The following is a 24,601-nucleotide window of genomic DNA, read 5'->3' on the forward strand; positions in this document are numbered from 1 at the left end:
ATACAAGTGAGAGGTTTAGCTCGCAATGAAAACCAGTTTTAATCCACTGTTTAATACATACATTTAAGAAAATATCTGTACCAAGTAAGAAATGCGACAGTTGTTATCTATTATCTATTCGTTTGATTTGTTTGAGCTTCAGATTTTTCTTGGTGTTCAGTATTTTTGTGATTGTACCTTTTCATGTTGAAATTGCTAATTTTGACAAAATCATCTTATATAAATGGAATACTGATCAAGTTTTATTTTGAAAGGAGTTAGTTCACTAACAAATAATTTTGGCCCAAATTAAAAAAAATTTCTACGAAATGAAAATAAAAAGCAATACTCGATTCCATTATTATTATTATTATAATTGTTCATATATAAAGTTAACATCACAGTCCTTCATTTCCTCTCTGTACATTTCATCAAATTTCTCATTCTGTGCTACAGTAAACCAGTTCTTCCAGTCGCCTATAACACCTGTTGGATAATTAAATAAAATCTGGTAATACAACAATTATTTAACGCGATCATGTATTGTTATAAATAGCTATGGTTTGAAAGAGTGTTATATTAAGATATAGCTAGGTTAAACGTGAGATAGATTAATTAAGAACGCTCCAGGGTATACATCCGGTTTTTTTTTAAATATAGGATTTTGCTCTTTTTTTTTCTATAAATGACATTTATCACATATTTAATAGAAAATATATTTCAAAAAAATGCGTCTCCGTTCACTTAAGCTACAATATGCCTTCGAAAGAAGCGTGTATTTTTGTAAAGGTACTCTTTTTCTGTTGAACTAATAAGAGAAATAGAGGTTATATAAAAATAAAAGTAGACCTTAGTTACAGAAAGCGATATATTTTACAATTGTTTAGTTTAAGCACATCTTATTTGAAAAAAAAAAATATAGGTCACTGATAAGTTAAAAAAAGACATTTCAATTTTGATGCAAACAATGTCTTTTTGCCTCAAATGGAGACATATATAAACATTTTAAAAGTCACCTGGGGCCAAAACGAATCAATTTTTTGGTTGATGTTTGTACAATTTCATACAAAAACAAACAACTTATAGTATAATAAATAAAATTTGTAAGAAAAAAAAAAATGTTTTAAATTTTGCTGAAATTTGTGTACCCTCGAGTCTCCTTAAATCTGTAAAATTGTTAAGTATTACTTTAAAAATCATGTATATGACGATTAAACAAAAACATGAAAATGTTTGCTTTCTGGAATAGTTTGTCATTTCCTGGTTCGGATAAATTAAATGAACTGCAATATTGAAGAAAGGCAGTGCATTACACAATAGTTCAGACGATTGTGGTGTTCTTCGACTGATGTTCTAGAGTGTAAACAAACTAATTTTCTTTTCTTGAAAATATATATTGTCTGTACAATTGTGCACAATTATTCCAAATATTTGTTATTGTACACATTTATTTCAATATTCTATAAACAACCTTTAGAGAACAGTTATTGATCCTTTGTTGACACGTTTTAAAAAAGAATTATTTACAAATTACATCATTTGGTACTCAAATCTCCATTTAATCTAACTTTTTATCGATGGATTTAAAGCAAGAGGTACCATATTGATTTATCTAGTTTTAAAATATTGAACACAAAACCCTTAGCAATATTACCAGACGGCGACTATAGGTGAGTTTTAATTTCCGTTTAACTATAGACATGATAGATGACATTTATCGTTTTCATATTTCTTTCCCTATGAAAATTTACTAATCCATTATGAGTTAAGAATTATACCATTTGAGTGACACAGAACGTAGTCAGAAATTTAAATGACAGTAACCCAATACAAAAATCAGTAGACATGTAAGCTATCACTTTTATCTATTGTTATAAAATTACCTTTTCGGAATAATGTCGATTCATGTTTTGGATCGATCATTCTTGAGGAGTCATACTTGTGTTGTTTAATGTTAACGAAATTGCACTTTTTTATTATCTCTCCAATAATGTCGTCAGTATAAGAAACATTTATAAATTCAGCCATTTTCTTAATTGTTGAGAACGGATGCTGAAATAGAAAGATGTATACATTAGTGGTAATCATTACATGGAAATGGTGATTAGAACATGAAAATTTCAAATAGATATGAAACCTGGTTCGACTATATCGACAAACTGAACTGAATTTCTATCACTAGAAGACATACATGTATCACTTTACTTCGAAAGATTCTATGTTTTAGGAAATTGAATTGTCAGTTAAGTCACCTGTTGGTATAAGACAGCGTTTGAATAACTGAATATTGTTGTATTTTGTTATAAGAACTGTTCAAGCTATTTATATAAACGCATGCAAATAATGTTGTTCAGACACTTACTAATTTCAAGTCTTCATATTTTACTGGTAATATATTTGATGTCTCAATTTGTGCCGCCTTTTAAAATCCCTTTGTAAAGTTGAACCAGCCTCCTTGTAAGTCATCTGAAATGCAACAAATTCGGAATATAAAATTATTGAATGACTTAAAAGATGTATAGCTGTATGATTTGTGTTTCATTTTGTTAAAAGTTTAGAGATAACATTCATTTAAGAAATCTTCATTTTGTATATTCGTGTTTAAAATATAACTAACTATTTTTAGAGAGATGCTGTAATGTTTGTCTGAATCTAGATAGACACCAAGAATATAATTAAACTAAACAAAAACGACGAGGAAACAAGCACACGTTTTAAACTATTTTTAACAGAAGACTTTTAAGGCTTCTGATGAGATGCAAATTTCAAAAAAATGCATTTTTTTCAATGGATCAAATAATCACGTTTAAAGTCGAATCAGGGTCAAACATGTCAAAAGAGAATTGTAAGTTTACTCTGATAAAACTGTCGTCCTGAACATGAAAGAAATATGATCTTCTGGACCAATCAACCAATCTTATACAATTGTCGGTGGATGTAGTCCTTAACTTAGCTTAACCAAACATGACTTTAAGAAATAATAATAAAGTAGCAAAAGTAACATTGCGGTCGATAAAGAAAGTCCGTAGATATTAATGGTAAGTAAAACGAAAATGAAGTGTTTTGAATTAAGATATCTGAACATCTACGATTTTGTTTTAAAAGGTTAAAATAGCTTATCTTCTTACTGGTAAATACTTATAATCTTAGTTTTTAGAAACTTAAGCATACAACCAAGTAATGTGTCCAATGCACGTTTTCCTACAGAAGTTGTGACTTCATTTTCTTTACACTACAAACTGCACAGAGTCTGAATGGACCAGTTTTTGTTCTCGACCAGAAAAATCGAGCACACATTTTACTCGACATTGTCTCGACTGTACTTAACTGTACTTAAGTGTACTCGACTAGGTCTCGACTTTACTTAATTAGTCTGATTCAGTACTTGATGATCTTGGTGTAGTCTGAAATGGTCTCGACCAAGTTTTGACCTGTCTCCACCTGTCTCGACTCAGTCTCAACCAGTCTTGACCTGTCTCGACTAGTCTTGAACTTCAAATTTAGTCTTGACTGGTGTAAATCAGCCCATTTAACTAAATTAAATATTGATTTTACAAAATTCAAGCCTATTTGGTAGTTTAATTTATTGCTGTGAAATGAAAGAATTTAATTTTACAATAGGTAAAAATAAAAATGATTAAATTCAGATAGGCATGGGCATCTTTAATTTTTTTTTTTTCAAATCAACTTGGATTTTCATCAAACTATGCAGCTACATTGTATCTTAGATATATATTAAGCTTACTGAATCCCCGGTCATTGTGTAGTTAAGTTTATTGCTGTCAAATTTAAGAATTAAATTAATCTAATAAAAAATTTAGTTTAATAACTTTTTCAAATCAACTTGGATTTTCAACAAATGGCACCTATCTTAGATCTATATTAAGCTTACTAAATCCCCGGTCATTATGTAGTTTGGTGTATTGCTGTCAAATTAATCTAGGTAAAAAAGACTAGGATTTGAAATTTCGTACAAAATAGAAATAGTACACTTTAATTTTTTTAATAACTTTTTAAATCAACTTGGATTTCCATTGTTGAAGACCGTAGGGTGAATAGTTCATTTTCAGTTTTCGTTATTTAAACTCGGAATGGAGGAGAGTTGTCTCTTATGTAATCATGTCACCACATTTCCTGATTTTCAATAAAGTGTGCAATATGGTTAAAGGAACTGTACACTCGATGTTTTGTCTAGAGCCTCATGTCCAATACTGATGATTTCAAGTACAATGTTGCTGTTTCACAACTGTTATACTCAGTTAGACGACAGAAAAAGTGTGATAAATGTACCTTTAAGGATCATTTTATCAAAGAATTCATTCCATGTCCAGTCAGGTATTCCAAGCTTCCCATGAAGAAATGTGTAATTAGAAACCCATCTATCTTTCGGGTTTCTATTTAGGTATATAATTTTATATCCATTTTTCACATGATGATCTGGTAAATGATGTAAAGGTAAATGTGTTGTGAATAGTCTAGGGTCCTCCATATCGTCCAGTTTATCGAAGAAGTGTGCAGCTATGTCTAACAACATGTGATGTAAAACACCTTTTGTGTTATATTCTGTTGTATGAGAGAGTAACATGGATAATATCTCATGGCACCAGTGTGTACCTGTTGTATGAGAGAGTAACATGGATAATATCTCATGGCACCAGTGTGTACCTGTTGTATGAGAGAGTAACATGGATAATATCTCATGGCACCAGTGTGTACCTGTTGTATGAGAGAGTAACATGGATAATATCTCATGGCACCAGTGTGTACCTGTTTATTAAACACAATCATTTAATTATTTTGTAACCCCTTATCTTTGAGTGTTTGCGAGAAAAAAGTAAAAATCCAGATTAAAACAAATACATAAATATATCGACGTACATCAATTGTAAACACATGGTTAATGAGGAGTGGAAGTAATTGATAAACATATTAGGATATGGGATTTGACACTTTCCGTCTAATATTATCTGTAAACACCCATAAACACCGAAGAACGGAAGGACTAGAATTAAATTGACCTGAATCGTACAACTAGAGTTTCTTAAGAGCCTGTGTCGCTCGCCTTGGTCTATGTGCATTTAAACAAAGGACGCAGATAGATTCATGACAGAATTGTGTTTTGGTGATGCATGTGATGTGTTTGTAGATCTTACATTACTGCACATTCTTGCTGCTTACAATTTTCTCTATCAATAATAAACTTTGTCCTTTAGTTACAGAGGAAAATATTCTGAATTTTTTTAAATAAAACTTTTACCAAATTAATGAAAATTGTTAAAAATTGACTATCAAGGGCAATATCTCTTTAAGGGGTCAGCTGACGTTTTGGTCATCTGACTTATTTGTAGATCTTACTTTGCTGAACACTATTGCTGTTTACAGTTATTCTCTATCTATAATAGTATTCAAGATAATAACCAAAAACGTCAACTTGATAAACAATTTAAACAATTTAAACCCCTGTCAGATTTGCTCTAAATGCTTTGGTTTCAGAGTTATAAGCCAAAATCTACATTTTACTCCTATGTTCTATTTTTAGCCATGGCCGCCATCTTTTATTGGTCTGCTGGGTCACCGTACACATTTTTAAAACTAGATACACTAATAATGATTGTGGCTAAGTTTGGTTAAATTTTGAACAGTTGTTTCAAACGAGAAGATTTTTGTAAAAGATGACATAAATTTACGAAAAAATTGTAAACAATTCTTATAAAGGGCAATAACTCCTTAAGGGGTCAACTGACCATTTTGGTCATGTATCTTATTGTCGATCTTACTTTGCTGAACATTATTGTTGTTTACAGTTTATCTATAATAATATTAAAGATAATAACCAAAAACGGCACAATTTCCTTAAAATTACCAAAGCAGGGGCAGCAATCCAACAACCGGTTGTCCGATTTATCTGAAAATTTCAGGGCAGATAGATCTTGCCCTAATAAACAATTTTACCTATGTCAGATTTGCTAATCTAAATCTACGTTTTACCCCTATGTTCTATTTTTAGCCATGGCGGCCAGCATGGTTGGTTGGCCGGGTCACCGGACACATTTTTAAACTGGACACCCCAATGGATTGTGGTCAAGTTTGGTTAAATTTGGCCCTGCAGTTTCAGAGAAGATTTTTGTAAAAGTTATTGACGACGGACGACGACCACGGACGACGGACGCCAAGTGATGAGAAAAGCTCATTTGGCCCTTTTGGCCAGGTGAGCTAAAAATGTATCTTGTTTATACAACAATTTCAACTGTTTGAATCAGATGGTTTCATTTTTGTAAAAGACTAGTAAAGTCTGTTATAAAAGCTGCCTATTTGAGAGACAATCCCAATTAGAATACATCAAAATCTGTGAAGATTTAAATTATTCATATAGAAAATACATAAGACAAAAATATAAACCTGATTTCATAGCAGTACACAGTAGTATATCTGTGTCTTTTGTTTTAAGGGTCCGAATGGTTTTAAAATTCTTCTCTATACCATGTTCCTTGATGGCGGGACCCGAAATAAATGTTTCGTTTCCTAGTCGAGTAAACGGATAAATCACCAAATTGGAATCGGTAACGCTGAAAAAAAATAAGAACGTGCTAAGAAAAAACAATAGCATGATGTCTCTAGGGTTTCTGAAAGACGTCAATGTAGAATATCAGTTTTACGTACATAGTGACATGTTTCTGGTCGGAAAATTAAACCAAATATACTACATTGTACTAAGAGAGAAAAACAACAATGATTCAGAAAATAAAGACGAACAAAAATCTATAAAATGTAATGCAACAACAACAAAAACAAATGAGCAACCCCCTCCTAAAAAAATTTACCAGCAAAAAACAAACTCGTATGTCCTGGTGGATATTTACTACTTGTTCAATAAATGGTAAAATCAGTTTCCTCATACATATTTTTTGCTAATGTAATGTCATTTGTGTTATGGTACCATAAATTTATACAATTGAATTCAATGTTGTTTATTTTAAATAAAAAAGATAGCAGTATTTTTGTTCTGACAAATGAATGATATTTTCTTTGCCAATATTATAAGACCATAAATATCGTTTATCTCCTTGTTTCCTACTAAATTTGTTTACATCGTTAAAAAAATGCATAGCCTTTTCTGTTTCGAGTGTACTGTCGTAGATGTTTGATCTGAAATGGTCTGAAATACATGACTTTGGATATATTTTGATATAAAGATTTCATAGCTTCTTCCATTGATTAGTAACTTACCATAGTCCTCAGCATTTTATTTACACTCATTCAAAACTCGTATAAACAATTTTTATAATATCACACACAGTTGTAGTTCGCTAGCAACATCTTGGGAAATTGAACTTCAAATTTTAGATCGTCAGGGAAAATCGAAGATACTCGCAATGTTTATTTAAAAAAAATTGTTATAAATAATCTTTAAAATTATTTAACGAAGATATGTATTTTTAACGATTTTATTGTGATGCGATATAAAAACAGTACTGTGGCAAAACTTATTAAAAAGTAATTTCTATCATTGACAAAGCTGAATCCATTCATTGTATTTGTAATTATGTTGTTTTTTGAAAACCGTTTCGTGGCAAACATCTCGTGGATAAACAAAACGGAAACAAACACACATATATACAAATAGGTTGGTACTAAAATAGTAGTTGACCAAACAGAGATCAGACGATCTGGAATGCCGATAGAATAGGAATAAAAGAGTGGCGACCAATACTCTAAGGACAGTCAAACTCATAGCTCGACATGGCTAAAAACAAAACAGTAGACAGACATATAATAGTACAAAAGACATAACAAAAATTATTAATGGATAAGGATATAGATTTAGCCTTGTAACAGGTGCCTAGTATACCCTCCAAAGATTTGTTAAAATAGGTTTGCCTTCCAGAACATCTTTTCTACACAAGGCATCATAGTTCATATTACCATTCCGATTAGTCGTGGCTACACATTTATACATCCCAAGCTCTACCTAGACAAGAAATTTTACTTACGGTTGTAAGAAAACAAAGGAATGACCATCATTCGACCCCAGCCAATTGTTGTTCCCTTAATACGCTTTTAAACAAATGTCAACCGTAACAAATTCAATACTTTTTTTAAGAAAACAAATTCCTAAAAATGCATATACGAACAACAGTGATCGTTTTAAGTTAAATGGCTTCTCCCATTAAATACATTTACTGCCAACGATTGAGCAGTAAGTTTTGAAAAGCATAGATATTTCTTATTGTTAAGTATCCAGAATCGTCCTAGATCAGATGAACATGCAGATAACCTTTCATTAGAATAATAAATAAGAAGTTATTAATAAATTTTAATAAATTTTACCTTTCGTTATGTACTTTTAGGGGAACATCGTGTGTATCCGTCATTATAAGTTGTTTACTTGTGTATAGATAATGTTTATTATTGATACGATATTTACGAAAGTTAATAAATGTTCACTTAGGTATATGAAACCAACTACTGTGAATGAATGCATTATCTAGAACCGTCAATTTTGTTAGTTAAACTGATAATTACAAATGAATATATTCATGTGTGTGATTTGTATAATTCATCTTTATATTGAAGTCCCTTGGCAATCATAATGTTATGGAAATTAAACATTGTACGTGCTTTTACATCCAGTTACATTAGAGTTTATTGAAAACTATTAGTTTGGTACTTGGAACAGCTCTTAACTAGGTTTGGCATTAGAGTGAATGGAGTACTTCATTTGCACTTCTACTCTGACATTTTTATCTATACTATTATATCTGTTTGTGTCAATTTAATGGTGTTTTACGCAACTGTCATACAACTGAGAGGTTTAGCTAAATATAAAATCAGGTTTAATCCACCGATTTCAACAAAAAGCCTGCACCGTTAGGAATATAACAGTTTTTATCCATTCGGTTTGAGCTTTTGATTTTGCCATTTGATTACTGAATTTCTGGTTCAAGTTTTATTCTTTTTTGAATATTTTTATATTAGTGGGATTGGGACAAAAATCGTGTTTTTTCCATTCTTAATGTTCGTCATGATGATTATGATATGAATACTTATATAACTCTTTGTTTGAAAAAATACAGTATACTTATGTTCAACAGAGTACATGTAAGAATTAGTAGGTATTCATGATCTTGGTATTGTAATTATATAAAAAAGAAAAGTTTTATCTATATTAATCTCTAACTGTCAATGCTGATTAAAATGTTAAGTATATAAATTTGTATATCAACGATCACCTTAGGTCAATCACCTTCCATTTTTTGTTTGTATCTTCTCGCCTTTAACGATTTTTTTTTATTTTTTCCCTGTTGCTTGTTGACAATGTCATTTAAACAGTTTTGAGTGTATAATTATTCTGTACAAAAATATACAATACATTTATCATATTGACATGGTCAGAAAATAGGTATCAATGTCCACATATTTAAGAAAATGGAAGAAAAGCCAAGAACAAAAAACATACTAATTCCAACTTCTTACTGATATCAACAACATAAATAATGAAAAAAAATATATAACTTAATGGTTTATCTTTGATGAAAGAATGGAAACTTAAAACTTTATTTGTTAAAATAAAGCAACCATTTATTTTTTAATACGTATTTAAATGGACGGAAATAGGCTAATTGCAAGATAAATAAAATTAAATCAATAGAAGGTTATTTTTGTTGTTTAAACTTTTTAAACTTTTACCATTTGTTTGAGGCTTTTATAAATATGTGAATACAGAATACCTTTCCATTTTCATCTCAGCTTCCAAACATTGAGAAAGATAAGATAATGTCCTTAAAAGACTTCAGAACGTTGGTTTCAAATCGAAACCTGGAAAAAGTGATAAACTGAGGTCACATATTTGAGCCATATAGCTTCTGACAAGGTAGTCAAAGTCAAGTTGTCGATTACAATTTAAGTATTCGGATACTCGTTTGACTTTAAAAAGTCATGCGATATTTCCCATTATTTACTCCCCTTTAAAATATCCTATTTGCTATACTAATTGATATCTATTAACAACGTACATGCAAATACATTTACTCTGTGAATACTACGTTGTATGTGCTATAGTAGTCTCAGGTTTATCTATAATTTCAAAACGTATTTAAGCTGTACAAACAACTTACTTTTGCCTCTGAAAGAATTTGTTCTTATGCAAAACATGTAGATACAAAACTGCAAAATAGTCTTTCACTTAAAATTGTGGATCAGATAATATTTCAGAAAAGAACAAAATCAACCTGCTCTGCGGTGAATCCTACGCAACTGACTAGACACGTTTGTTACGGTCTGTGTACAAGGATCAATACATTCATGGATTAATAACTGACAAGCCGTAAACTTACCTTTGTATGTTGATCAAGACTTCTTTGTAAACTAGATTGGTATGAGATGTATTTGAAACTTTATTATTGTTTTATTTGTAATCAAACATCATTTCATACCAATAATTTCATGTCAAATATTTCGTAGACCAAATATGGAACGAGTCGTAATGTAAAAATATAACATCCACGGAAACAGATGTTACATATTGTCAACCAGGTCAGACTTTATAAACATATTAATAGTTGTATTTGCATGTTTTTTTTTATTTGATTCATGAACATAAACAAAAATTCCCAATATAACGGGTTTTTTTTTAAATGATGGTCAGTATTATATTATAGTATAGTGTTATATTATAGATTGGTTCTGTGTGTGTGTGTGTTACATTTTTATGTTGTGTTTCTGTTGTGTCGTAGTTCTCTTATATTTAATGCGTTTCCCTCAGTTTTAGTTTGTAACCCGGAGTTTTTTTCTCATTCGATTTATGAATTTTGAAAAGCGGTACGCTACTGTTGCCTTTATTTATTATTCAATTGCATCCAGCAGAAAGGACTTTGAATACACATAACCCTGGATCTAGTTATATTCGAGTTTGAGGTTTGCAATAATACGTATGGCTTATGTAATGATATCAAGCGAAGTCATCATATTATAGCAATGTTTATGGAAGGTTATAACAAAAATACAGCATTCCAACAAAAAACTAAACTTTTCACTAGACGTAAAAGATTTACCAGAGTACTTGATAACTCGCGAGTGTCATTACTGAGTACTCGAGTATTAAATTTAAGATCTTTTGACACCCATAATCTTACCATACATCTTTCTTAATCAATAGTAAAACGGCTTTTATGAATACAATAGGTATAGAACCCTTTTAACGTCAGCAAAACACAATACTAATATTCTCTTTAGGACTCAAAGTCCTTGACATGTACAGCTGACAGACGAAAACACATTTTCAAAACGCCGTTGTTCATAATATGGTTGAATGATATAGAGTTCGTGTCCCGAATGCATTAAAAAAATAACAAAGGAATAGTATTTTATAGTTGTGCTGTAAATATTCATACAAATAAGTATTAAAACATCAAGTAAAGTAACCATCAAAAGACTGGTTCAGCATAAGATAAAAGTCTGAAAACATAATGAGAAAGGTCCTTGAATATTACAACTGTTGTTAATCATTACAAAAAGTAGGTACTTATCTCCAATTTTCAAAGGTTTAAACAATATATAATAGCGAGACATTATCATGTGTTATCAATATCTTTTATTTTTTGTAAAGTATAGTTAATTCAAAGTGAATATCTCTGAAATGAAATAAACATATTGTAATATTCTAAGAAATATTTGTTTACAGAAAAAATATATACATACTTATTTGTCATCAATACATTTTGTATTTTCCATGGTCAAATGATAGATGCTAATCAAGGGAGATGATATGAAACAAATTCAACATAACTGTCAAACAAACTGTTCGATTTCTGTATCTTATCATTGCACAAGGTCATGTTTATGACGTCTTTAACCTAAATCCATTGGATGATGGATGTGTTCTGATTAATAATTTGGTCTTAGATGCATGATTTTTTTATTATTTGTAAATGGTTAACAATAGTAATTCTTTTTTCATTATTTAGGCCGTAAGAATTCATTTGATTTGTTTAACATTTGTGATTTCGGGGCCTTTTATAGCTGATTATGAGGTATGGGCTTTGCTTATTGTTGAAGGCTGTTAGGTGATAAACTGTAAACCAACTTATTTTCGCGGATACTTTATTTCGCATTCTACCCTTTCTTGGCCACTTCGCGGCTATTTTATTTCGCGCTTTTCTTATTTACTTGAAGGAAAGATCTAAGTTTTACATGTTCGCGACGATTTATATTCGCGTTATTTTTCTACTCGCGAAAGTCGCGAAAATAAATAGCTCGCGAAAATAAGTTGGTTTACAGTATTGCTGTCAATTGCTGTGTCATTTGACAGCTTGTGGATAGTTGTCTCGTTGACAATCATAACACATCTTTTTTTATATCATTCAGAATTACGAATTTTTATACAAACTTGATAAAATGGTAGTTTGACAATCAATGTACATGTAACAATATGTTCTCCTTTGCAAATTTTACAACTGTTTCTTGCATTGAAAATAAGAGGATGTATAGAAGTATTTTTTCTGTAACCTACTTTTAGGATTAAATAAGCTTTAAAAGAGTTAAGGCACTTTAGATCTAACTCAACTTGTAAATTCAGTCATGTTTATATGGTGAGGTCTCTAGCCTTAATTTGTGCTACCAGGTGTTGCTTCTTTCTTAAAATGAAAAAAATATTAATTACATTAATTATGTCCATGTGGAATTCAAATTGTAACTGTTGAAATATTTTTTTTTTATTTACATATTTAAAAACACTTAAAAAATATGTTCAATAAAGGATCATATATAACGGTATAGAATACAGATGTATATCAATTTTGGCAAATACTGGCGATAAATTGAAACAGTTTTTCGTGATCTTTTTTTATTCTTAAACAAAACAAAACAAAAACAATTAATGGACAAATAACCAATATCGGATAAAATACAACAGTCTTCCTAAATATTTGTTCCATAAAAACTACTTAGATATTGTAGTTTTCTTTGTCTTATATTTACTGGATGTGAACGTGTCTCGAGGCAGATTTTTTCTGAATAATCCCACAAAAGCATCACGGAACTGCTGAGAGGTTAACACATACAAGAAAAAATTAATTCCATAGTTGAACTGCTCTAAACCTTGTGAAAACTCCTTTAATACCTTTAACCATTCATTCTGATTTCCGTGGCCGTGACTTTTCTTTTGGAAAGCTACAAATTGGAAAATAGAGATCGGACAAACAAGGAGAATGAATGATATGTTTATACCTATCAACATAACTGTTATTTTTATGTGTATGTCATCATTGCTTTTTGTTGTCATTGATTTTCTAGCCCGTATTTGGATCGTAAGCTTCCATATGATAAGGGTTGTAAGGATCACTAGAACGGGGATCGGTATCAGAGAATACCATGCCAATCCAGCTAGTAGCATTCCACCAAACAACTGGACTTCTTGTGTTGAATTGTGATTATAACCATCATGGACACACACTCCTTTGGTGATTGTGTATGCGTAACTCCAGCATCCATTGAATGTTGCAATAACCATAACAATGACGGAAATCATGACGATGACTGTCCGTTTTGTCACAATTAATTTAGCTTTCAAGGGAAACCAAACTGCTATAAAACGCTCGACACATAGACCAACTACAAACCAAGAAGACATCATCTTTGAAGACTTTAGGATAATAAAGTATAATTTACATAGTACGTCACTGAATGCTCGGATGTCCAAACCTAAAAACTTGGTTACAAATGCCTTGTGGAAGGGTTGAATAACTAGAAAGATTGTATCTGATATAGCTAATGCTATCAAAGATATAGATGAAGTTGTATTTGAAAATCTTTTTGATCGCATAACAATGATGGTAAATATGTTTCCCGTTACTCCGACAATTGTAACAACTGGTAGAAAAATATAATTGAAATATTGTAGAACACCTGGCTGCTGCATCATAGGATTTCCTGTGGTTGTATTCCCGCCTCTCTCTGTTAAACTTGAGTTCGAAATATCGGTGAAATTTATCATATTTCTGCAAAAAGAAAACAATAAAAAACATTGGTACATTTAAATGATGGTTGTTTATTTTTATATCATTACATATACAGATATATGAATATGTGGTATGAGTGCAAATGAGACAACTCGCTATCCAAATCACAAATTATAAAAGTAAACCATTATAGGTTATACATATAAGCGGACTTATACGTGTAAAACAGATTAAGAAAAGTATATACAGCTTCACTGTTTATCAACCAATACATAAAATGTCATTTTGATCACCCGAAGGAAATATTTTTACGAAGAGTTGATTATGCAACAAGTACGTATTTGGTAAATTTAATGTCTTTAAACGAACATTTTAACAGTTATAATTTCCAAACTATAACACTCAACATGCTCAATGAGAGAAAAAACTTCAAAAAATATTTCTATAGTCAAACATTATTACATTTACAAGAAATCTGTTAATTGATACATGGTTACATAAGCAATGCTAGAAAACACCTGCGATATCACGGATCCATGACTGAGTTCAAGTATATAACGATGTGTAAGCCTTATTTAGCCTGGATTTTTAGTATTGGTATTTTCATCTGATAAAGCCATGCTGAATAAAAGATGCACAGTTTTCTCTGCTTTCCAAATCTTTTTTTGTTTGAACCAGTCGACCTGGAATATTAATTATTTGGGAAACAAAAGGGCCTGGGAAAAGGTAATTTTCCATCTACAGCATTGTCCTGTATTAATTATAAATAAAGTTGAATTCTTCGATTCGCCGTTTTTACCGTACGTCATGCCTGCTAACAAATCGGAAACTGTACCTATACGCCTTATTTTAAGTCTAGATTTTTAGTAGTTGTATTGTCATCTTATAAGGTCATGCTGATAAAAATATTACAATAGAAAACAATGTGACAATTATTGAATTTAGAAGTGTGATTGTGACCCGTGTATATAGCAAATCCTAAATACACTGTTTGGTGCTGTGGCTGTCAGATGTGGAACGTACAGATATGGTAATACGAAACAGATGAATATACTATTGGTATCGGTATCGGATTCCACACGGAACTTGTTAATTATTGGCAATATTAAGTATGTGGGAAACAAAAGGGTCTGGAATGGTGTACTTAACACCATTGTCCTATATTAGCTATATAAAGATGAATTCTTTGATTTGTCGTTTTCTCCCCATGACGGCTAACAAATTGGACCTCGTTATTTTAGTATTATAGATAACGAAATCTGCACTAGAACCTATTTAAATTAGCCACAAAGGTTACTGTAATGATTCTCAATCTTTTTGATGTAGCAATTAACTATTTTTAAATCTTCACAAAGATCGGCTCTTTAATAATTGGTTGTTGAGGTTTTAACGCCAATTCTAAGACTCAGTTTTGGGCTATATCGTGGCGGTCAGTTTTAATGCTGGGAAAGCCAGAGTGCCCGGAGAAAACCACCGACCTTCAATAGAAAAATTAACAATCCTAGTCAATTTAGATTAGAGTCAAATGCGCCTGCACGAGCGGAGTTCGAACTCACAACATCGGTGTTGACTGGCTAGTGATTACAAAAGTAGAACTACTTATACCACTTGGACAACGAGGACCTTGGCTCTTAATTAAACCTAAACAATTATTAAGCAGCTCATAAAACAAATGTGAGTTATGAGTCACCTTATAAGCAGCATAACTTTATCTATCAGGTGACAATACGAAGGCTAAAAAAAAGTCGTAGGCATATTTATTCAGTAAAGGACCCGCGTGTTCTTGAAGCCCGGACAGTTAAGCACCAGGTCATAAAACTTTAAAAAGGGCGATTGTAAAAAGTAAACGGAGGTACCCAATCTTTTCTAATGTTAGTCATTTTTTCTGACAATTATTTACCAATTATAAAATGCTGTCATCATGATCATTACAATAAACTTAAAAGTTTTAAATTCCTGAAAATCAGAAATCATGTAAGAACAGCTTTTGTCTGAAAAAGGTCGTCATCAATGAAATACGAAACAGTGATTTATAAAATATTTTACAAGTACTAGTTTAAACATATGAATTTATAGTGGATAGGGAAACAAATTATTGCAAAATATATTATTCCCTTTCCACTTTGCGGGTGCTGACTTATAGCGGCATTAGCCTGCTATTTTTCAAAATCTACAAGGGTGTCTTTCGCGTGCAAGAGATATGGCTCTCTCATATGGTTCTCTCTTAAAACAAGTCAGCCTTTTATCGTTCCCTTCTGACGGATTATTATCGTTTCCTCAAGAACATACTCGCAAATAGTGCCAAGGGAGACCCGAAATTCGGTTCCTGAACGTTTTCCCCCGTAGCGGGGATCGAACCAGGAACCTTTGTGTTATTAGTCCGATGCACTAACCATTACAGCACGGCTTTTATAAAGTATTTGCATATTGTTTATAGACATTTGGAAATATTCATGTATGTGTATCATACATGTTTGTTATCGATGTTATATGCAATGAAGTTTAATTTACATTCAGAGTATTTTCTGTTTGTAAATCTCTTTTATTTTGTTGCTGTTGACATACCCACCGAAGTCTTTTTAACATTAGCGAATGCAATGCGTTTTCATAAAAATGGTCAAATACATGTAGATAAAAGTTGTACCTTTTCTTTTCATAGCTGTAGACGGTTATATTTTTGAGCGTTTCTGATGAAGGTGAATCAAGAAAAGCGCTGCGGGCGCAATAGATTATTAAATGTGTTGTTTTCAATTTTTTACATCACTGGGTCGATACCTCTGCTGGTGGACTATCAGTCCGCGAGGGTATCATCAGCTCAGTAGTCATTGCTTCGGTACTGACATGTTTTAACAAACTTTACTAAAATTGTCTTAAATTTTGAAATTATTATGAAACCCAAGTTTCAACTCCTCTGGCAAAGTTGGCTTTGGATGAATTTGGCTATCTATTTTAGGTATTTTTGACATATAGCTCTTCGCCGATTTCCGGTACTTATCTATCTTCGGATTTCAAATGTTTGGCTTTGAGCGTTCCTGATGAAGGTAAATACATAATAGCGCTTCGGAAGCAAGAAATTATTACATGTGTTGTTTTCATTTTTTTAACTACATTCCCTACAAAATATGATAACCTCTCTGATATGTTATGGTAAAAAAATGTAGGGAAACAGATTTAATACTAGTATACAAAATGTATGGAAAATCTAATTAACTCCTTCGTCAAATAATTTGTTGTATTTTTTATCCAGCCTCCTTACAAAAAATACTACACGAACGTTTAATACATGTTTCTCTTGGAACTCAGCAGCAAAAACATTTAATTTTCTTACCTTTTGCGTAAATATCAACTTATTGCGCTTCTTCAAATGTCCACTCTTTGAAGTGTTGTCTACCAACAAATACAAAGTAGTGGGGTTATATATCAGAGGAGGCGTGACTTATGTAATGGCAAGCTAATGTGTTATAAAATTTTTAACTATGTATGACTGCCTTTGTATGTTGCAAACTGTAAAGTCTAAAGAAATGATAAGAAGGATTAAGGAAGCAAAACTAAGTTAACAGATTTTCTCAATGTTCGAATATCAAGTCATTAATCGATGTATCTTAAATTTGTCTTAATCTGCAAGGTCAAAGTAATAGATTAGCTTCTGCTAAATGAACATATAATGCTGACTAAGGCCATTTCTAACATCAAAGATCTCAAAAGTCACCAATCGATATATCTTATAATTTGTCTAAAAAAACTAAAAATTGCAAGGTCAGACTACTGGTAACTGATTAACTTCGGCAGAACTATTTGACACATCAGAATCATCGCTAATTTGTTATCTTTATTGGTGATCATTTTTTTTTTGTGTACATTTATTTTCTCTACCTTTAGATTTGAATAAAAGCCATTATGCAAAAGAAAATATTGAAATAGCGTCATTAAGGGAACGTACTTCTAAATTTATATGAGAGTTATCAAAGATACCATGCTTATAATTTGTTACGCAAGACGAGTGTTTCATTTACAAAAGTCTCATCAGTTACGCTCAGATCAAAATTATTAGAATGCCAAATCAAGTACAAGGTGGAAGAGCATTGATGATCAAAAATTCCGAAACAAATTTGCCAAACACGACAAGGATAAGAAATCCTTAGTATTTAGAATAATTAATATTTTTGCAAACAGTAAATTTATAAAATTATCACATAATTAGTATCGAATTCATAACAGTGTCGCTATGGACATTGATTGGCGCACTTTAATATCCCATTAACTGGGACAGATTAGGTGAACGTTCGTCTATAACGCCCATTGCTCACGACGTCCTTAATATAAACATTTAAACAGTGGGGTCACCAAAGGTTCTCAACGCCTATATAAAATAATTCGAAATACTAATCAGGAATTTGTGTTTTGATTTATATTGATTAATTAAACGTCCTTTACTTGCGTTTTTGTTATGTTTCGACAATCAATTTTCATAATAAGATATCGCAAAGCCATGTTCTTTCAGAAAAAAGAATGACTTACTGAATGCATGTATTGATTGATTATCTTTTTCGGATTTAACAATTGCGATTGTCGAGTTATGTAATCTTTTAACTTTTATCTGGTCTAATTTCATTTTAGAACGAATGCATAATCCACTTTCAAAAGTTGTGCAAATACGAAACATAAAGACAAAATATACTTCTGCACTGTCTTTTTCGTACTTGAAAGTTTTTGGATAGTAAGAAAGCTATTTGGATTAAACCTTGTGAAATTTGCATGCATTTACGTTATTGTATTGCCAAATGTATCATTTGGTGTATATAGGAAACTTTAACCGTTCTGCTATACTGCTACTATACTTGTGAAAAACACTTGGCAACAGAAACGCATTCATCTTATCTATATAAAAAAATCGACCCAATTTACATAGAAATGGACGTCTTCGTGCATTTGTGATGGCAAATAAAATATGTTCCGGACCTTATGAGTATTTGGACCATATTAGTATACCCTTATGGTCATGATATATGCGTATGGTCCAAATACTCATATGGTCCGAAACACATACATGATATTCTGTGCGTTGTCGGTCGTCTATTAATTTTTTTCTTTTGTTGATGGATTTGACGTCTTTCTGTGAGTGATTATTTGTTCATGAATTAAAACTTACTTGCAAATAATTTAAAAACAAGACTTGATTTATAAAAATGTCCAAACAAACCATGATTTTTTTTTAAACATATAATTCGCCAGGTCTTTAATTTCAACTAAGTGAGTTGACTAAATTAATGTTGCAGACCATTTTCCAATTTCCATGCGGTATCCCTATTTTTTTTCTCGCTCATCTTTTATGTTTGTTTTTTCATCCCAAGACCTCTTGGAGCTTTCATTCTATAAAGTGTGTATTTTGCTAATGGTCGAAGGCCATACGGGGACCTATAGCTTGATAACGCCTGTTGGTCCCTGGAAAGAATGTGTCTGATTGTCTATCACACTTCATATTCTTATTTTAACATGCAGTTATATCTATGATAAGAATGAAAATTGAATTGTCATTGAGACAAAAACCCAACCAAAGAGCAAAAAAAAAAAAAAAGAAAAAAAAAAAGCCCAAGGCAACATGTAGATCTTTCGTATCAAGGGAATTGCTATAAATATATTTATTTCAGGTTAATAGTATTAGGCCATACTCAAGTTATAAAATAGATCTTGTCGTCAACTTTTGCAACCAGCTTCTATGTTTCTATAATGCACTGTTCATTTTTTTGGGGCTTCGACTTTTCCATTGGACAGACAATTTTGTTTTCGACTGTTTTAAAAAGATGCATTTTTTTACAAAATCATACAAGTAAGGAATCTCTGGCCTTTGGTAGTGTTGTATGTTAATTAATGTTTGTTTATTTATTTGTTTAGGAAATAAGTATGACGTACATTTTCACTGAACTAGGACACTTTTTATAATAGTTTTTCGATATCGCTCGGGCAAAAATAATCACGAATATAATGCCTACCCATGTTAAAACTACAATAAAGTATAGTTTGCATCAATTATTTCTTGAACCTACCATTTTTTTTGTCTGTGTTGGATTTGTGTGGCATTGAAAAAAACGGGTATAAACTACACAGTGCAGCTTCCAACAAGAATACAAGATTGATTTTCAAAATGCGACCAAAATTAAAAATTTGCTCGCAGCGGAAAAAATTCAACAGTTTGATTTTCATTGAAATAAAATAATTGTTATGATTTACACACCGTTACTTTTTCCAATATAAATATTCGAACTATTTTGTTTGTTGTTTCCTTTATAAATTTACATCATTTTTAAAAAGACCACGCGTCTTCGATATTTAGAAGACTATAAAAGCGATGTTCATTATCTTTCTTCTGCTGTAAGTTTAATTTAGTTATTTTGTGTCATAATTGCCATCTCGTATGTTTTAAATTTGAATAAAGAAGATCCAGGTTGTCTTATACGTCAATGATACACACAAAAAAAACAATAACAAATAAAATAAGGTGCAACATTCATTCTCCATGAAAAGAATACATCACATGGATGTAATTTTTGTAAGAAAAATACCAATTTCGTGAGAAGTTGTGTGTTGGACTTGAAGAGCCAAGGCAAACTGACAAATATCTGAATGAACGAATCGATTTATGGTATATAAAAAAAAACAAAGCCCACATGGTTAGCATTGAATAAATAGAAGGCCACTTTTAAATGATGACAACTTAGAAGTTTTTGTTCTCTTAATCAATAAGATATTTTCTGAAATAACGCGGGTACCTATTAACTTAAAAGTTTTTTTTTTTTTTTTTTTACCATGAATAAACTTTTTTTTTTATTATTATTTATTGATATCAGCTCTGGACATTAATATTCTTAAAAGTGAAACTGTTGTAAGTGATGGTATAACAATTATTTAAAATAAATTCCTTAAATGATATGTGAAAAGAAAGTTTCATTTTATGTATCAAAATGTGTAACAAATGATTATTTAAATCCCCACTTGAAGGCCTCCGATAGACTGAGTGAGCATAAAATCATCGCCCACGACAAACAAGTTAAAGGTAAACTTTTCAGTACAATTACTAATAAACGTTTTACTGTCGACCACACTGTTATGAATTTCGTTCTATATTCATATCAACACCGAAGTGCTGACTACTTGGCTGGTGATACCCTCGGGGATGAATCGTCCAAAAGCAGTGGCATCGACCCAGTAGTGTAAATATATTCAGGTTGATGGCTATGTTTCTTAATCAGAAATATCGTCTTACTAGTATTTGGTTGTATTTTCTAAGTTTCCTGAAGATATAGACAAAATAGAAACGGATTTGTAAATTTGGTCATTTTAAGGCAATAATTCAAGTAAGGAGTCAAATGACAATTGAGAACATTTGATTTATTTGTAGATCCGGTTCGTTGACAATTTCTAGCGACAGCCATTAACAGTAATATGTATTGATGACGTCGATATTAGGAAGCAATATTTTCCTTGTGTATTGATTCCTAGTATTAAATATACCGGAATAAAAATTTCGAGAAACGTCATCGGTGTTTGATAAATAAAGTTCACCAAAACATGCCAGTACTTAATAAATAAGATAAGTATTTTACTGCTTATTTACACATATTACAGATGGTCTTAAGTTAAGGATTATACATGTATGTTATTAATAGGTCTTAATAAAGGTATGATTTTATTAAAGTTTACCCAATATTTGTCTTCGTGATATAATTCTTGGTCGTGACTCGGTATAAATACATCCCACAAACGGGTATTAGACATTTTTACTGGGTGTATTCCTGATACAAGTGTGTCCTGATGAGCGTTTTGATCACAAAGTGTTTTTACAGTGTTTGTTCTGTTTTGGTTTTCCTTGCTTTTACATTATCTACTAAATAAACTATTGGCACTCACACCACATCTTCCTGTATCTATATACGGTATGTACTATCACCAATACAAACTTTTTCGAGACAATTCGTGTCAAGTTAACTGTTTTCTAGGCGTCTTTGTTACATTACTCTATTGTAAATAGTTCTATTTAAACTCAGGTGGACATTGAAATCAATAAAAAAAAAAAAAAAAAAAAAAGAAATCCACGCGATTTCATGCTACTAATTACGTATTGTTAATTCAAAGAAATCAAAATTAGAATAGAAATAGGAATACCATCATCGCATTTCTTTATATACTGAATCACGCGATAATAATTATATTTCCTTCAGAAGTTGAATTTAATAAACAAAACGTGTGCAATTCTATAATCTGTCAATAGAAACATCTTTAGGCAAGGTCACAGTAGGTAAAGGAGCTACCATTTGATTTTAAAGGGGAGCAGGACAGGAGTCGTGAGTAAAAAAAAGGCAGGATGACAATTTATGTAAAAAAGTCGGGATAAACTAAGAAAGAAAAAAAAAGCAGGACCGAAAAGAGAGAAAAATAAAAAGGCAGGACAGAGATTACAACTAAAAAAAAAAAAAAAAAAATGCAGGACAAAATTTTTCATCCTACGACGAAAAGTACGTGCGCTTGACCAATCATACAAAGACTTGTTTTAGGGATACTTTGATTTTACATATTTATATAATTGTAATTGAAGCGTCAAGGAACTTCAATGGCGTTGTGTCCCAATGTTTGCCCATAAAGGACCGTACACTGCATGCACAACGACATGTAGTAATTTTATTTAAGTGCGATATAAGAATTTCGTGATGTTCGAGAGGTGAAATATGAAACCACCAAGGGAAAGGAAATAACTCTAAAAAATATATAAACATAGGCTCGTCAGAAGAAGAATATATATACGGGATATATACCCCTAAAAATCAAAGTTTATTGCTCAACTCCCGACCCTCTCTCAAAGAATTACATGATTACATTATTCAACCTAAGAAAATACTAAACCAAATAAATCCCCCCTCTCTCACACGAAAACAAACAAGATATTTAAAAAGATACTTCCTCAATTCAAAAAGATGCAGCCCTAAATATAGCAAAATTCCACAGTACTTTTTCGAAACATTGCTCATCTTACGGTCGTTCGTACCTTTCGTCAAAATGTGAGAAAGCTATGTTAGTCTAATCCAGAGGATTTGCTTTAATATAGAAATAGGGTCTACTCGGTGACCATGAATTGTTTAGTATAATGTGATCTAAAAAATTATTCAGAACATACATTGTATATATAAAGTTTTACTTACAAATTTCTGATAAATGTTCTTGAAAGTCAGCTCTATATTACACTGTCGGCTCTATTCACAATTACTTACATCTATGCATGATTTTTATAATATTCTGTCCTGCATTGATCTACATGCATTGAATAATTCTCAAAAGAATCATACAAAAGTCGACAAGTGATTATAATAGTGTGAACGGAATATTTGTGTTCGTGATATTCGGTTAAACAGAATTATTTACATCCATGTGCATATTTTTAATGATGGCATGCTTGCATTGTTATTATATAAAAATAAATAGTCATTGAACCAATGTTGAAAAGAATCGTACAATAGTTTAGAAGTGTGAACTCTAAAGTGATAATTAAATGTTGACCAAACCAAGTTGTCAGTTCATTATAATTTGTTATCACGCTTCCTTATTGTTATACAAAGACTATATCTGTTGACGTTATTTCGATCACGTTAACATTGAACTCGATCTGAATTCTCGGTCCAAATAATTTATACGGTTATCTTAATTACTAGTATATGTCTGTTAGTCTTTTTTTTTCTTGTCTTTTCTAGCCATGGTGTTGTCAGTTTTTTTTTTTCGAAATATGAGTTTGAATGTTCCTCTGGTAACTTAAGGGGGTAGACCTTTGTTCTGGGAGATAACTCTTTAAATCAGTTAAGCGTTTGTAAAAGTCAAGTTCATCAATGTTTTTTAAGCATTTACCTGAAACAGATTGATAATATGTAACCTAGAAGCTTAGAATATGTTTTTGAAAATGGTTGACACAAACGTACTGATGATTTTAAGAGTTATTTCCCTTAACCTAGGTCTACCTCCTTAGGCCCTCTTTTAATTACATAAATTAGTTAAATTATAATCGTAGTGGTTTGTTGTGTTGTTTATTCCTCACCTTTCTGTTTGCCATCTTGTGGCATGATACACGATGTAAATTTATTATCAGAGTGACTCCCCATCTGCTGTTTAAATGGGGATCAATTTCCGTGGATAAAGAATTGAATATAGAAAAAAATGTACTTTTTATTACGTGTTAAGTGGTATACGTTATTTCGTGGATCGCTGTTTCAAAAATAAAAAAAAATAAATGTTTTAATAAATACGAAAATTCTTGGATCGCTGTTTAAGAAATAAGAATAAATGATTTAATACGTACTTCGTTGATCTCTTGTTTTTAAAATAATTAAAAAACATTAGATAGAAATATACAGAATTGTCAAAATGCTCGCTCGGTCATTCTACATGTAGGTTAAAATATACATGTAAAACAACGATTGCAAGCGTTGATAAATGCAATTCATTATCTGTTTTTTTTTACAATATTTTGTATTTAAAGCCGATGTATAAATACTTGAAGTTATAAGCATTCATTAGAATATCATGGTAAAAAAAGCAAAACAAGCTCACGATGTTTGACGTTGAAGCTGGTACATTTTAATCCAAGCCTATAAAACAATGATACATTTACTCTTCGCGCGGTTTTGTTA

General features: G+C 31.3%; 1 protein-coding gene across 1 annotated transcript; it reads right to left on the reverse strand.

Annotated features, from left to right (window-relative positions):
• Positions 1 to 327: 327 nt before the first annotated feature.
• On the reverse strand, positions 328 to 8,423 carry LOC143081934 (sulfotransferase 1C2-like). Its single transcript, XM_076257571.1, has 6 exons — positions 8,308 to 8,423; positions 6,379 to 6,545; positions 4,270 to 4,746; positions 2,342 to 2,445; positions 1,863 to 2,031; positions 328 to 465 (listed from the first exon to the last, which is right to left on the reverse strand). The coding sequence occupies exons 1-4, from the start codon at positions 8,349 to 8,351 to the stop codon at positions 2,402 to 2,404; spliced, it is 732 nt and encodes a 243-aa protein (XP_076113686.1). The 5' UTR covers positions 8,352 to 8,423; the 3' UTR covers positions 328 to 465; positions 1,863 to 2,031; positions 2,342 to 2,401.
• Between the last annotated feature and the right edge of the window lie 16,178 nt (positions 8,424 to 24,601).

This window comes from Mytilus galloprovincialis, chromosome 7 (genome assembly GCF_965363235.1).
Source record: "Mytilus galloprovincialis chromosome 7, xbMytGall1.hap1.1, whole genome shotgun sequence".
In the NCBI taxonomy this organism is placed as follows: Eukaryota; Metazoa; Mollusca; class Bivalvia; order Mytilida; family Mytilidae; genus Mytilus; species Mytilus galloprovincialis.

Excerpts from the sequence above, each read along its gene's own strand:
- LOC143081934 (XM_076257571.1), bottom strand. The coding sequence starts at position 8,351 with ATGACGGATACACACGATGTTCCCCTAAAAGTACATAACGAAAG. Across the intron at positions 6,546-8,307 it reads CTAAAAGTACATAACGAAAG|CGTTACCGATTCCAATTTGG; the intron begins GTAAAATTTATT and ends ATTTTTTTTCAG. Across the intron at positions 2,446-4,269 it reads TGATAAAATGATCCTTAAAG|ATGACTTACAAGGAGGCTGG; the intron begins GTACATTTATCA and ends GTTGCATTTCAG.